This window comes from Monopterus albus, unplaced genomic scaffold (assembly GCF_001952655.1).
Source record: "Monopterus albus unplaced genomic scaffold, M_albus_1.0 scaffold2.1, whole genome shotgun sequence".
NCBI classification, from domain to species: domain Eukaryota; kingdom Metazoa; phylum Chordata; class Actinopteri; order Synbranchiformes; family Synbranchidae; genus Monopterus; species Monopterus albus.
In genome coordinates this window covers 4851178-4866840 of record NW_018127882.1, presented here as the reverse complement: position 1 = coordinate 4866840, position 15663 = coordinate 4851178, and the positions used below count along the sequence as shown (strand labels likewise).

General features: G+C 38.4%; 2 protein-coding genes across 5 annotated transcripts in view; both read right to left on the bottom strand.

Moving 5' to 3' along the window:
* Positions 1 to 10928, bottom strand: part of cenpi (centromere protein I) — a 14027-nt gene extending 3099 nt beyond the window's left edge. Inside the window, exons 1-17 of one of the 4 annotated variants that reach the window (XM_020590588.1) lie at positions 10626 to 10928; positions 9457 to 9594; positions 8669 to 8787; positions 8138 to 8245; positions 7717 to 7765; positions 7545 to 7591; positions 7229 to 7318; positions 7005 to 7124; positions 5507 to 5647; positions 4071 to 4191; positions 3656 to 3750; positions 3404 to 3521; positions 3077 to 3141; positions 2836 to 2945; positions 1721 to 1856; positions 1055 to 1179; positions 560 to 608 (exon numbers count right to left, since the gene is read on the bottom strand). In XM_020590588.1, the coding sequence (XP_020446244.1) occupies positions 560 to 608; positions 1055 to 1179; positions 1721 to 1856; positions 2836 to 2945; positions 3077 to 3141; positions 3404 to 3521; positions 3656 to 3750; positions 4071 to 4191; positions 5507 to 5647; positions 7005 to 7124; positions 7229 to 7318; positions 7545 to 7591; positions 7717 to 7765; positions 8138 to 8245; positions 8669 to 8787; positions 9457 to 9594; positions 10626 to 10794 (1800 nt within the window). In that variant the 5' untranslated portion in view covers positions 10795 to 10928. Of the gene's footprint in view, positions 1 to 559; positions 609 to 1054; positions 1180 to 1720; positions 1857 to 2835; positions 2946 to 3076; positions 3142 to 3403; positions 3522 to 3655; positions 3751 to 4070; positions 4192 to 5506; positions 5651 to 7004; positions 7125 to 7228; positions 7319 to 7544; positions 7592 to 7716; positions 7766 to 8137; positions 8246 to 8668; positions 8788 to 9456; positions 9595 to 10028; positions 10146 to 10252; positions 10344 to 10625 lie in introns of those variants that run through there. The other 3 variants (XM_020590579.1, XM_020590596.1, XM_020590604.1) reach the window with 3 other exon arrangements.
* Positions 10929 to 12049: 1121 nt separating this feature from the next.
* On the bottom strand, positions 12050 to 14529 carry tmem35 (transmembrane protein 35). The gene is made up of 2 exons (XM_020590704.1): positions 14255 to 14529; positions 12050 to 13466 (listed from the first exon to the last, which is right to left on the bottom strand). The coding sequence occupies exons 1-2, from the start codon at positions 14372 to 14374 to the stop codon at positions 13101 to 13103; spliced, it is 486 nt and encodes a 161-aa protein (XP_020446360.1). The 5' UTR covers positions 14375 to 14529; the 3' UTR covers positions 12050 to 13100.
* Positions 14530 to 15663: the final 1134 nt, after the last annotated feature.

The following is a 15663-nucleotide window of genomic DNA, read 5'->3' as shown; positions in this document are numbered from 1 at the left end:
TGGGAACGCCTTGACATTCCCGCGGAGGAGCTGGAGGAAGTGTCTGGAGAGAGGGAAGTCTGGGCATCTTTGCTTAGACTGCTGCCCCCGCGATCCGGTCCCGGATAAGCGGAGGAAAATGGATGGATGGATGGATGTACTTGCTGCCTGATACTTACTTCTACATTCATAGCTTGCAGTGGCAGCTATATTAAAACCAACAATTTTTTAAATCCTCATCTGGGAGGGTGATAAGGATTATGAGCTGTGCTTGTGAATTCCTAAAAAGCTGGACTGAGTTATGAAAAATCTATTTTTAAAAACTATCACAGTAAAGAAAAGTTGTGTACAAACAGCAAGTCGCTTTTGAGAAGTGCAGCGTCTACATAGCTAAAGTATAAATGTAAGAAGTACTACAATCAAAGTGTATATAGTGTATGCATCTCTTCTTCTCAAACCAACAGCTAATACGAAAGGAACTTGTTCCACATCATCTAGAACTTGGTACAATGGTCCAAAATGTAATCTTGCAAACAGCACATTTCATTTACAGAAGGAAAAAAGCAGCAAAAGTTTTTACCATTTTTTGTTTGATGTCAAGTTTGGCTGATGTCAAGTTCACCTTGTACCTGAACAAAAAAGACAGTGAGAGAGCAGTGACCTTTGAGATCATGAATTACTGCAAAACAGCTTGTTCTCTGTGGTCTACCAAAAAATATATATCATGCACTTTCATTCCGACTTTCTTTTGCCATGGCAACTCTACACTCAGCTTCGATAAAATTATTTCAGAACCCTGGAGTGCAGTCAATTAGCCAACACTAAGGATTTGTGCTATTAAAGCCTGGAGATAGAAATGATGTTTGAATTCTGCATAAAAAGAAGACGATTTAAGTATATTGCCTCTTAGCCTATCATTATCATGCATGATATAGTAATGTACAGATGCAATGAAGCCATTTGGTTCCAGATAAAATATGTGGGAGCATTTGACATTCTACATTAACCGTATAGCAGATGTATATGCACTGAGATAAGCCAGTGGCGGGCATATGAGGAGATAAAGGGTTCTCACCGGTACATGATGTAGGCCAGTCGGTCCACGCTGACAGGTTCAGTGGCAAAAAGCGCTGGGTAAAAAACCCCAGCTGGGGGCATCACTATGAGGGGAAGCTCATATTTTACAAACGTGTCACACACCTGGAAGCAGAGAGAAATATGTAAAAAACACTCACAGAGGGCTAAGACTGAAGAGTAGATAATCCATTGTAGATTATATCTCTAGTACATCTATACTGCAATTAGTATAAGAGTAGATAATCCATTGTAGATTATACTGTATCTCTAGTACATCTATACTGCAATCAGTACTATCCTTAAATTGAAATGACCTTTTTATTTTGTCCACTTAATGATTTCACAACATATAACAAATCAATTAGCAAACTCTCCCACCTCATTAATGCTTAAAATACAGGCATAAGAGTATTCACTACAAATTTGAATACAAAGAATATCTTTTCTTGCATGGTATTCAGAGTGGACACATTTGATTAAAAAAAAAGCTGATATAACAAAATCCACAAAACACAATAAGGCCCTCCCCAAAACATGTTGGTTACAGATCCCTGGCAAATTCCCATGCCTGTTATTTAGAAACACTTCCAACGCCCAAGCACATGTTGTGTCTTGCCTGACAAATTCATAAAGCAGATTCAGTCATTAGCATCAGATCATTTACCGTCTCATAGAAGTCCAGGATGAAGCTGAGGAGGAGAGAGTGGTAGCTCTCAAGCTGAAGGCCCACAGAGGCCAGCCGACCCACAAAATGAACCAGCTCCATCACTGAATCCTTGAACTCTGACAGGGTCATGTTTCTGGAGAGAGGGCAGAACAGAGAGTCACAGACGCGCTCTAATCAGAGGACTAGCACTTAGTGCTATGTTGTAACCGCAGTTAGCCGATTTAGCCTTCGAACACTGTCAGTCACATCTCTGACAGCAATGTAATGTAATGTAATTTGTAATGTAATGAGCTCCCAAAAGTGGCAACTCATTATATTACAAATGACAAACACTGAATGGAGACTGATGTGAGACAGAGTATGCAAACCCATAATAAATGGTTTCTACATCTGATTTCTGAGAGGATTGTGGGTAAATACCAAATGCATGTGTGGAAATGGCAGTGATTAAAAATGGATGTTTCCACTTGCCAGATCGTTTATTGTGGGATTGCACATGTGAGGACTCGATGCTGATGATACCCAGGTATTTAAACATAACTGACACTAACTCCACTCTTTAATTTGGAAGCTGGAAAATCATTTAAATGGACATTTGTTTTCAAACAAATTACAATTAGACAATTTTATGAATAAATGGGCTCAAGACTAAAAGGGAAATTATGCCAATACAAACTTTTACATCAGCTGCTTTGGATGCTAGTGGACAAAGACTGGTTTAAATTAAAGCTAAAACAGACTTACTGGACAGACTAGCGTGGAGTTTCAAACAAAAAATGTATTTGATAGAATAAGATAATCCAAAATTATGCAAAAATGCTTGACTCAAAATTATATAACTAAAATTACTAATTAACTATTAAGTTTAATTTTTAGAACATAAATGGATAAGTCAACAGGTCTACAATGAGACGTGATTTTTTTTCTTTACAGTAAATAAAACTGAGACATCAATAAGAACTGATTAGATATGAGGATGGTTCATAAACTGAAGGTAAAAGAGTCATGTCAAGAGACATAACCTTTATGTTCTCAAGTTCAAGTGTTTCAAGTATATTATTTGTTTATGCTCAGGGCATACACAAGTAGTAGGAAGTAGATATGAGACTCACATGGAGGTGTGGCTGTTGAGGCTGATGTCCAAGTCATCCTCCAGAGCATACACTGTGTGCCAGGACAGCCACTTCGAGAGCATGTTGTTTAGACACTCAATCAGTCCACACTACAGACACACACAACAACGAGGGAGAGCACTAAGCATACAGTTAACCCATAATCAGTGTTTTATGCTCTACTGTATCTTATCTACAGTAGCAGGAGCAGGCTCGTTCTAATTGACAGAGTTAAGCCTACCTTGAAAAACACTGAAGATGTGAAGAAGAGCTGCATGAGGGGCTCAAACAGAAGCCGCCCGATTTCTGAAGTGAAGGAGACAGAGGGTTACAGTTGTACCAGTTAAATAATTCAAAGTGCCACTATCAAATTTCCTAGTATATGGTACATTATGGTGGGCTACATTTACATGAGAACATGGCTTTGACTGTATTCAAATGGAGAGCAAGTTTGGTAAGGAAAGAAATTGTGTTTACGTAGGGTTGATGAAGATCGACAAAGAAAGAAAAGTGAATATGGAGGAAGAGATGGAAAATGAAAGTGGTGGATTGTGGAAGCAAAACTTACTGAGACTGGGGACAACAGGGATGTTGCTCAGCAGACTGAGGATCTGTGGGCGGAGAAGAGAACCATCCCAAACCCTGAGAAACTTGTAGAGGAAAGCCTCTGTAGCAGAAAACCCCTCCTGATGGAGAAAAGGCACTTAATAAGTAGAATGTGAAATCAGTGTTTGACATTTTACAGCAGGTGTCAACTAAGCATGTGGCTGCAGGTTAATGAAGAGAGGAAATAGTGTGACAGGTGTGAGGTGCAGCTCACCTGGAGAAAATCCTGTGTGAACAGCAATTTGTTCAAAAACTGCTGAGCCTCATCTAAATCCTGAGAAGCTCCTCCATCACTGTTGAATAAAAATTCTAACAAAAAAAGCAAAAAAGGGAATTTAGTGAAAAGTCAGGAGAACACAAAGACCACATTTTGCATGTGTTGCATCTTCACACAGTGACATCCTGCCCAGTCTCCTTCAAGCACTTTTCTGATGGAACCACTTTGATATTGCATCTTCACACAGTGACATCCTGCCCAATCTCCATCAAGCACTTTTTTGATGGAACCACTTTGATATCACAACTAGGGAAAGTGTTGGGGGTCAATTCAAGGTCAGCTTTGCTTTGGATGCATCCTTCTAATAGAATATGTCACAAACATTTTGTAGTCGATTTCTCCAACATCTTACCTTCATGAAGAGTGTAGCCTAGCCAGAAGTTGAGGCGTAGAAGGGCAGACTCATCCTGTACACAGTCCAGGTAATGCAGTGCCATACTGGATGCCAACAGTGAGCCCATCTGGGCGGGTAGCTTGTGACGTTAAAATGAAGAAACAGGGAACACATGCACAAAAGTATGACTCAGAGGCTAAAATAATCAATTATACATAAACCTAGACAAGCAATGAAAAAACATTTTGCAGCATAGCTTTTCTTAACAAAGTCAAATATTGCATTAAAAAAAGCTGATCAGTGAGATTGTTTGTCTCAGGTCAGTTTCAAATCAATCTGTTTACCTACTATAGAATAAAATTCAAGTCATGTTTATGTACTTGTTACCATTAAGTGAGCCACCAATCAATCACTGAGCTAATTCTTCAGTATCCCATAATCCCCATAATGCCTGCACTGGAACACATCTTCCATCACACTTGACAGTTTATACAGTCCCCTATTGTGCATGAAAAGCTGCCTCCCAATATGAAGACTTTGTCAGCACAATAAATTAATTAAACTGAAGAGAAGACAGACTGTGAATCTATACAACTCAGCTCTTCGATAATTATGGAGCAACCCTATCATTAAACTGAGGCACCATTCTGCTTTTGACAACAGGACTGCAGTTGATGAGGAAATAATCAATGATCCTTTGTCAATGCCCTTGTGTGACAAGAGTTTTATGAGTGTGATTGACTGTACTCATCTGTGCTCCCTGAGACACAGTGAAGTAGAGCTTTCTTGGCTGAAACAGCACTGCTGATGCTATCGCAGTCTAAAATCCTTACTGCTCATGTTGGCATTGCAGGCAATGAAAGAGGTGAATTTATGCAGCATGATATAAAAGTCCACAAGGCATTTAAAATTATTGATATTACTTTATCAGGTCACTGAATCTGCAGGGCAAATAGACATTTATGGAGAGGCCCCTGTCCAGTGCATTACATTTGCTGTTATTACACTCAGGACACAGGAGAGATAAACCACTGTGAAATGATCAATGGCCTGTCTAAAACAAATGACAAGTTCAGAGCTCATGAACCTGGCTCATGCTCTAATCTGATTAAAAATTCTGACAAAGTTGTGAAGTGGCCTGGCACAATGTATAAAGAAAATTACCGGTGACGCAGCACCACCCTGTGGCTGTAACATTGTATCACAGTTTAAATGGACTGAGATTAAGTATCCCAATGGCAAGTACAGAGTGGCACACATCTTACTCTTCTCTGTTTAAATGATTATAGGTATGCATTCCATTTCCCACTGAAGGTGTGCCGGGGCTACAGGACTAATAGCTGAACTGTGAAAGCTGAAAGACTGAGAAGAAACAGGTCAGTAAAAGGGCATGGATGACCAAGTCTCTGTAGCCCACAGGAATTCAGACTGGTTTTGCCCCTAGGATGAATTACCTCTATACGGTGCAGGTTTTCCAGCAGCTCAGTGAAGGAGTTGAGTTGCATAAAAGGGACCACCTTTCTGCTGAAGGAAGGCTCTGTTTGAGCCGGTTTATTGACTACAGAACACAGTTTCGGAATTTCCAGGTGGCGGTGCTTCTGAGGGGGAAAAAAACCCATTGTAAAATAAAAAAATAAATCATGACAGGCTTAGGCTATCTTATACGGTTTCATTTTGTCAACTAATAAAAGACAAAACCATGACTAATTAACACTAGTGAATAGTAGGGCTTCAACTATTATTTTCATTATTAATTATTTTTGTTAAAAAAAAAGTTTGAAAATAGAACACATTATGGCTTTAGACTATGTATCAGACAAAACAAAAGCTAAAGCCATTACCAAGGCCTCTGAGAAACAGTGAATGCCATTTTGTGTGTTTAACAAGTCACAAAATGAATTATTATTTTAAAAAGTAACAAAATGATTCATCAATCATGAAAATAATCGTTAGCGCAGACCTTATGCTTGGCATCTTCTGGGTACATCATTCCTGGCAAATATACTTTAATTTCGCACAGTGAGTGGTGGGGGTAATGATAGCTGTTTTTACCCACAGGTGAATGGTGGGGTGGAGGTGCTGAATTCTCACTGAGAAGCAGCAGTATTAATTTGTGATGGCAGGCTGAACACTGAGGCTTCAAAGCATGTGTCAATTAAGCGGGGCAGTGGAAAGTGAAACTTTGTGTTGCATTTGAAGCTTCATCTCGGCTTACCGGTTGAGGAAGCACTTCGAAGTTGGTGGAATGTTTGAGCATGTGTTTCAAACTGTCTATAAGGGGAGAAGATGGGGATCACAAAGTTTGTGGACTTGTAGTGTTGGGAATCATTGCAGTGCAATTGTTTGCATTATATTGCCGTGGCATTAGTACCAAGACAGAAGTTTATTCCCAGTATGGGACCATTTTGAGTTAATTTCTAACAAGTTAAATGGTATGCATACTGGTATCAAAATGATTTGTCCTACTGGACCACACATAAAACATTGTAGCTGTCCCTCAGATAGGCTATATATGTGTCCTGCGTCATGTGCAGATTTTTTGTTTGTTTACTCATATTTCTGAAGGCGAAAAATTACACAGTGACATGTCAGACACTTGCAATTTTTTTTAAGTCATGTATTGCGGAGATAAGTAATAATATTGCAAATGACATAGGATCCATTTCATATTTTGAAGAAATGCTCTGTTGTTTAATTAACCTATTGAATAATAAACATAAGGGTGAGCTGCGCTGCTTCAAAGTCTATTTCTACAAATTCCTGTGGTAATTTATTTTCACCACTAGTTGGTTTCGAGGTCAGTTGAAGCTTCAACATGTGAACCATTTTTTGCTTCAAATGGCTGGAAAGCTTCGATGCATCAACAAAGTTTCATCTTTCCATCACCAGTAGTAACTGCAAAAACAATAAACACCACATCTGACAACTAAAACTGACAGCTAGACTCCATACCCTTTTCCTGGAGTTGGTCATAAAGGGCAGACTGATGGTGGGGGAAACTTGGGAGCCATTCTTCTTCTGGACAGCAATCAATGCTGATTTCCATGGGGAATTGTGGTTCCTAAACCCACTCTGTATAAACACAGGAAACATACAATGTTACTAATATCTTAGAGATGGAGTTCATACAGTATTATAACTGCAGAACGTGGTAACTGCACAGTTTATATACAAACCCTCATTCGTGACGGGATGGAGAGTGTCACCAATTCCGGGCAAAACACTCTGTAAAGTGACAGTAGATACAGGAGAAACGGCTGCCTTCCCTGAAGAAACAAGAACAAATAAGTACACTCAATATGACACGTCTTTGTGCTTGTTTTTGATGTCTCCTAACAATGCAAAGAACAATAACCAAGGATATGGAAAGGGTAAATAAGTGCACAGTGCAGAGAAAAACCCCATCCTGTAATTTATCAAATAGATGTACTGAAATAATGTAGTAGCTTTGACAAATGGCTCTAGAGGACACCTAATCAACCGGATGTTTACCAGTTTAGACTGTAGCTCCAGCAGCTTCCTGACTCTGAAGATTTGTACTACAAGGAGGAAAAAAGCAGTCATTAATACCTGCAGAAGTGGTGAGAAAACTAAAACAAGACAAATAGAGGGAACAGCAGTACAAAAGTGGGTCATATTTCAGATGTGAAGATGTGTGACTCACCACTTTCCTTTCTGGTCAAAAGGTATAACAGATGGCAAATGAAAGGACACTGAAAAAAACATGACAATACACAATGACTTCACATCTTCTCCAATGGATCACATTACAGTGCTGCAATCACTTTACAGCACTAACAAGCAGACAGCTGTTCATATGTGAACTAACAAAAATTTAGAGTGAAGACTGAAGGACTGGGGGCCAAGAAGCGGGTTTACTGAAATGTCTGGATGACATTTTTGGCAGTTACTTTGCCAGTAAAACCAAGAATATATCAGCCCATTTCTGTTTCAGATTGGACAGGATTTCTGGTTTTAAATACTGTTACTAAAAGATACATGATTAGTATGTAGATCTGACTTGCTGCCATCAGGTTGTGTTAAACATCTTACTACAAGAATGAATAGATCATTCATATACAAACCAGATTTTCTTCTGTGACAAAATTGAAGATGAAGCCATAGATAGCTCGAAGTTGGTCCTTTGCATCAATCAAGTCAAATACAGTCAACACCCACTTTATGAAGAGCACCTGAAAATTGTACATGCAAGTCAACACAGAAATGACAGTAACTATGCTACAAAGTTAGCAATGACACATACAGAATCAAAAGCAGGTCACCAAACACTTATCTCAAATACTGTATAATTATTATTCTTTAAATACTAAAGGTCACTCACTTTTGTAAATATTATTTTGACTGAATTACTATATTTACAAAACGCAAACTGAGGGAAAAAGTAGTCTTAAATACTACCCTTTTGTTTAAAAGTGTTAATTTTTATTTGAAGGTAATGTTTCTGCCAATGAACATACAGCCCCTGATGAATAGAAAACTGATTAAAACATTTGGACAAATCAAATCAAGATAGATTGCCCAACAATATGACAAAAAACGTAACTACCTATTGAAAAAGAGCAAATAGAAATAAAAATAATATTATCTGTTCTTACTTGACTGCTGATAGGTATTTTGCCAACACACAGCCAAACCACTGCTCGAACCACAGCCTCCTGTGGCACCACAGTGGCAGGAATCAGACACTTCAGCACCCTGACACATGGAGAATTTCCTTCACACAAAAATTCACAAAAACACAATCATTTAACAGAAGCAAGTATCCAAGACATTAACACACACTTGATACTTTTCACAGATGTTCCTGCACTTTTAAGAAGAATGAAACAAACATTTGTGCCATGTGTTTAAACTCTGAAAAATATGTGCTCACATTATACTGATGGGACATTAAACTACTGCTTAAAGTAATGTTTGGCATTCTTGCCAACTGAACTGCACTAAAGCAAACTACCAGATATTTCAGTCAACACAGTGGCTCAATAGTTAACACTGCCACCTGGGTTTGAACATGTCTGTGTGGAGTTGTATCCATGTCTACATGGGTTCCTGTCACTTCTCCAGTTATACCCACAGTCCCAGTGCAGGCAGACTAGGGGAATTTTTGGCATTAAATCGACTGAGCTGTGATTAAGAGTGGGACAGTTGTGAGCCCTGTGATAAACAGGCAACCTGTTCAAGATGCTAACTTGACTGATGTGTGATGGGATGAACTCCAGCCCCCTACAACCCTGTTCAGGTTAAGCACCAAAATGGATAGATGGATGGTATTACAGGTTTCACTTTCACTATCATATGAGTGGCCTTTACAGGTCCATTCCTTCCATTAGAAATTCCACAATTATTACCCAGTTCACAGCTGCTCTGAAGGGGACCAACTTACCCATACGAAGGCTCATGGCAAACTCCAGCATAATAGAGATGCCCTCTGGGGGGAGTCCTTTACTGTAGGCCACCGTCTCCACCAGCACCAGGTTGTTCTCAAACTGATCGTTCCCTATCACAGGAGTACCTGCTTCAACTACAGGACACATCAGAGTGTGTATATGTTAGCATGAATAAGTACATACAGCATACTCAAAGTTTTCTTCTGATAGTTTTAGTTATTTTTTTTGTTTTGTTTTTTTAGAACAACAACAGACAAGCTAGCTACTCCAACATTAATAATGACATAAACATCTTGTTTGCTCAAATAATCTCTAGCATCCCCTCCAAAACACAGAGGAAATTCAAAGATGTTAAAGTTTAAAATCATCATAATGTATTTAGAATTTTAAACAGGTCTCTTCATGTTTAACACCATTTAAACAACGTTAAGTGTTTTAAAACAACATTCTGTGTGTTTTGAACACCTAACATTAATGTTTTCAAAAAAAGATTATCTTTCTTACCCAAATGAACATGAGGGCCACAAAATGGTATTAATTTTAACCTAACCATTTAACCTAACCTTACCATTTAAATGACTGGCTCAGATCCAAAATTTACTTCTTAGCACCTTTTACTTTAGAAAATATCAAATTTGGTGTATCTTCTTCTTGTCAATTCTTTGTCAATAATTTTATCATTTTGGAAAAATATATAATATATAGATTTGTTGCTCAGTCCCTTGCAGGTTCTGTAGACAGGTTTCACTGTAAATATGATGTTCAATAAAAAAAGTGTTAGCATTAACTTACCCTTTCCAATAGTGTTGTTGTCTGTTTTTGTATATAACATTAATGACTTAAGGCTAGCTCTCTTTGGAACTGCCATATCTAGTGAGTTTAAAACTAGTAACGTTAACTTACTACGTTATTAACGTTAACGGTAACGACGTAAAGCCCCTGATCCAAAAACGTAAACATATGATGCTAACGTAAAGTTACGGCCCTTCCTGGCTTTGTCTACTTTTAGTCATCTTCTTTCTCTTGCCGTAACGTTAATGTATAAGCGCAGGGCAGTTAACGTTAGCTAAATAACAATAGCAATAGCAATAACAATAACAATAACAATATCATCTGCTATCAACCAAGGTTAGCTAGTTCACTGTTTGTCTGGGCCAACTCCTACCGTCAGAGAAATACTTCAGGGCCAGTGCGAATGGGTCCTCTGCCTCGTTCTTTCTTCTATCCCTCTCTGCGATTCTCAGACTTCTGTTGCTGCTTCGACTGGACGCAGATTGGTCATTTAGCCCCGGGTCTGAATCCGTGAGACCCGACAAATTTAGCGTTGCGGCCATGTCTACATTGCTAAAAGTTCAAATCGTTATGCTCTATTCTGTAGTCAACCATTCAAAACTCAAATCCTCCGCGCGACCGTTTGCTCTGCGCTTGCGCAGTACAGTTCATCCGCTTTGTTGCTTCCTGGGCATTGTAGTCCGTCTATCCTTAACCCCACAAAGGCAATATAATGACGCTGTCTGTCTATACCGAAATTTGGTGTTTCATGAGAGAATGTTAAACAGCAACGAAAGTTTTCAGTTACTTCCTAAAAACGGGAAAATAGGACACTAACCACACAAAACTATGTGTTGCTGGTGAGTTAACTGTAATATGGAGTATTCAAAATAAAAATTTCAGCTATAATTGTAGAGCATACACTCTTTTGGAAACTTCACACTTACATAAAGTCAGAAATGTCACATGTAAAACTACTGCAATTTAAAAAAAAGAGTAGAATATACTGTTTGTATTTTTAAGGCACTGTGTTTCCAATTTTACTACAACCTTTGCCCACACCTCTACACTATACTCCATAGAGGTGTGGGCATGGACTGATTAAGACACAATGGGCCCCAGGCCACAGACATGTATAAGGCCCCGACAAAGACATAAAATAACCACAAATATTGTTGCCCTATCATTGCTGATCAGTTTGTTTCTTTTTGCAGATGTTTACCGTCTCTTTGAGGACATGCAGTAGCTTTGTGTTTGTGTTGTAGCTTTGTGTTTCTTCCTTCCTGTTGGAAGTGTAAACTGAAGTGATTTAAAAAGATAAGCAGGTGCCACAGCCTTACAATGCAGGTGAATTAATTTTGTTTGTCATGATCAAACAGCAGAGCTTTCAGAGGAACACATTTTTAAGTAGAAGGTAGTGACTGTTAACAAAGAGGTCTGTGAATTGCAAAGTCTCTGAAAATAAGTTTGTATTTTTAATTATAATTTCTCAACTTCCATTCAATTGCATTTCATAGGTGCAGAAATGTCTATAGCTGCAACTAATGATTTTTTAAAATCAATTAATTTTTCTTATTATTTACTCAAATATTCACTTAATCGTACAGTATAGTAAGTATCTCAAGTTCCCAGAGTCTTTGTTAACATATTTAAATTTTAAAGTTAAGCAGAAATTGTTAAAAAAAACTGATAATAAAATAAAATAGGAAAAAAAAACCTTTACAGAGCATGGATACAAGCACTGCATATATACAGCTCATGTGCTGATATGAAGGAATTACCTTAATATGAACTGGCTGAAGTTATATAACAAGATTATAACACAAGAAATCCCACAGCAGCACACACGTCTGCAAATTTAACGTAAGGCTTATTACTAACTTTGACTGAAAGAAATATGCACATGCTAATAAGACAAACAGTATTTAGTCAGTCTCAACTCCAATCTTTTATTTTATCATTTACAGGAATTTTGTGAATCTCAAACTGACATGACTTTCAAAGCAAAACTGCATCAGAAATTATTTCCATATCTGTTGAAAGAGAAAATAAAACCAAAGGGATGGACAGGATCTTTAAAAGACAGCAAATAAGTTTAAGACTCCATCTGTGAATTACAAAAGGTATAATTCCTTCTTTAACAGGCAAAAAGACTTAATTTGGTTAGGCTCTGCTGTACACGCTGGCCACGTACACCTGAGGCAGCACCTGCTGTCCTTTCCAGCTAAACAGTGTCAACGTGACAACTGAACTGAAATGTGGAAAAGGATATTCAGTTTGTTGTTGTTTTTTTTTTACTCTGGGAGAAAGGATTCCATGCATACTTGAAAAAATCTACAGAGATGAACACTGAATAAGGATTTATATTTTTTTTTCTGAAATACCATTCTGGTAACACTGCACTGAAATAATATGTGGATATGTAGTACACGCTGATGTATTATTAGTAAAAATGATTTCATCAGTGCTCATTTAGGTTTATGTTATATAGACCAAATGAAACATGCTTGAACCACTGAAATTCATAAATTATCAATCTCTCCTACATACGGTATAAAAAAAAAGAATTTGAAAACCAAGCTACATTGCTTACAGCGAAAATGGACTGAGTGTTGTGACAATGAGCTAAACCCATCAGTTTCCACAGGTATGAGTGTCCATGGTAATGCAGAGGATGTATGGACTAGGAGTTCTCAGTTTCACAAGAGTGCAGAGGAGTAGGTAGCAATCAGTCCACTGGATGGGACAAGGGGGGGTGCGTGAGGGGTAGGCTACTATTACTGGAAGTGACTGTTTCCTTCATGATTTGAATTTCTGCAGTCCATACAGGCTCCATTTGTTGTGGCTTGGACCAAAGAAGAAGAGGATCTTAAGACTGCTTGACCTTGTTCCTTTCCTGGTCATTGATGTACTGTTCCTCTCTGCTGTCCTCTCTCTCTGGCCGGTCATCACTCTGGCGAGCAATGAGAAGTCGGCAAGTGAGCAGAATACCAAAGACTAGAGCGTGGGCGTACCGTTTCAGGGGGTCTCCTACTAGCTGGTGGAAAAACAGCACAGCCAGCATGACCAGCAGCAACAAGAAGTTGGCCACATCCTTCGGCCTGCCCGGCACCAGGGTGAGCACCACGCCACAGCCCAGCTCCAGGGAGCCAATGATCTTACGAAGCAAGACTGAGCTGACCCCAATCTTTTTCAGGCCTGGCAATGCCTTGGCATAGCTCTTGTATGCCCTTTTCTGAAATACAAAACGTTAGAGATCTTTTAGGTATCTTCCACATTTAACTATAGGCCATACAAGCTCACATGGGTGCATTCAAATCATAATTCATCTTCTGTTTCAAGGAAACTTGTAAACATGTGCAAATGTGATAAGACAATATCCTCAGAGCACACTATTATTAAGGATTTTGCATGGAGCCTATCATTCACCAGACAGGACATTTCAACACTAGCAGGTCCATCTCACAGAATTTGCTCGAATGCGCCGCCATTGTTCCTCAGCTCTTAAGTTGCTCTTCATATTACACGAGAAGCTCAGCAGCTACAATATATTTAATAGGCTATAAAGAGCCAAATAACTGGCAAATCTGTTGGTTATCCGACATAGATGTTTGCATCATCAACGTTATAGCACGTATGAAGAAGACTAAGATGCGTTCAGTCATTCATTGTTCACCTCGTTTCGGCGTTTACGAGCTAAAAGACATTTCGGACTGTTTTATGTGTCCGATTAAAGCCTGTTAACCTGTGTTGATGCAGAAATATTTCATTGTTTATCGCAAAGCACACAGACTTGGTCTACGAGCTGTGTCAATAAGTCTTAACATTTTCTATACAGGAGTGTCCACTGGGGTAATAAGGCAACACACAGGCTGATAAAGGCAGGAGATCACGTCTGTATCGAAAGCATTCATTTTCCATATTTTTCTATTGAGACCAGAAGCTTCCCACATTATTCGAGCCGGAGAGGCTTTCTCGTGTGCAGCCACTGTCGCCTGCAGCTTATCGATATGATTTACTCACCATTTCACTGTATGCATCTTTGCTCAGTCTCGGAGTGAGCTTAATGGTGCCCATAAACACGAAAAACAAACCCAAGGCAAATGAAAGGGCCACAATAGTTATTGTCCTTGGTGAGGCCATGTTTCACTAACGTGCACGCAGCCAGACGCTCCCCCCCGAACTGAATGACAGCCGGACGGCTCCTGGTGAAGATGCGCCGAGGAGGCGGGGCTTCTGGAAGAACCACAAACATGGCGATGTGCTGGCCCCGTCTCTGTGCATGCGGGAGCAGCCTGACAGGACTTTACGCGTGCTTTATCCATCACGTCCCTTATTATGACCTCATTATTATTAACTTATTAACTTGACACAGCTGGCAGGGGGTTACATTTGGTAATGTGTACTACTAATTACAGTGGAGTTGTAAGTATTCTTTACTTATATAAGTACCAATATCACAAAAATACTCTGCCATAAATAAAGGCCATGCAATGAAAATGTTATAAGTACATAAGTATAAGTAAAATGGCCCAGGTGACTGTTATACTATCATTTGTTGTATTTAACCTTTGCTTTACCAGGTGTATCCCAGTAAAACTAACAACCGTTAACAACTTATATTTGCCTGCAACAAAACATTGATTTCATTATGAATTAACCGACTGATTAACTCAAACTGTCAACTAATTGGTTTGTACAAATCCTGAAAATAGGGAAAAATGCCCATAACAATTACCAAGAATTCACATTTTGGCTTGTGTCCAACCTCAAAATGATGAACATAAAAGGAAAAGCAGCAGAAGGGATTTTTTTTTTAAAGAACTTGGCCAGCAGTGTTTAATTTAAGTGGACAGTTTCTCCTTTTAACCTGAACCACCTTCCCTGTTTGCACCCCAGTTCTTATTTAGTTTTGTACTTAGTTTTGTATGCCCCATAAACTGCAAATGAAACCATTGGTTTGTCTAGGAATGTTTAATTAATTTTTAATGAAAACTGAAATTATAATGAATATGAATGAATACAATGGATAATAATGAAGTTACCAAGAAGAGAAAACAACACATCTTATCTCGTTTGTCTTTGTTAGATGTTTAAATCTAAATAACATATAACAATACTTACAAATGTGCTTTTGTTGTGAAATATACACATAATAAATGCCATGCAAGTTGTGATAAAAAGTTTTATACATTTATATTTAACCATACTGTAACTTTGACAATGTCCCATACTGTTCAGTGCACTGCTAGAAAATAATCATTATATATTATATTGTACAGCCATATATAAATAATCATACAATAGGATACAGTTCTAATAAATTGTTTCCCTTACATTCAAAACTGTATAGATTTATACAAACAAATCACCCTAAACACAAGTTTATCTTTATTTTATTGTTCTAAAATGTTATATCATGAATGTTACTT

What these genes read in the sequence shown, in the direction of transcription:
- tmem35 (XM_020590704.1), bottom strand. Translation starts at nt 14,374, where the DNA reads ATGGCCTCACCAAGGACAATAACTATTGTGGCCCTTTCATTTGCCTTG. An exon ending in AAGATGCATACAGTGAAATG is followed by an intron (nt 13,467 to 14,254) that starts GTGAGTAAATCA and finishes TTTGTATTTCAG; the next exon opens with AAAAGGGCATACAAGAGCTA.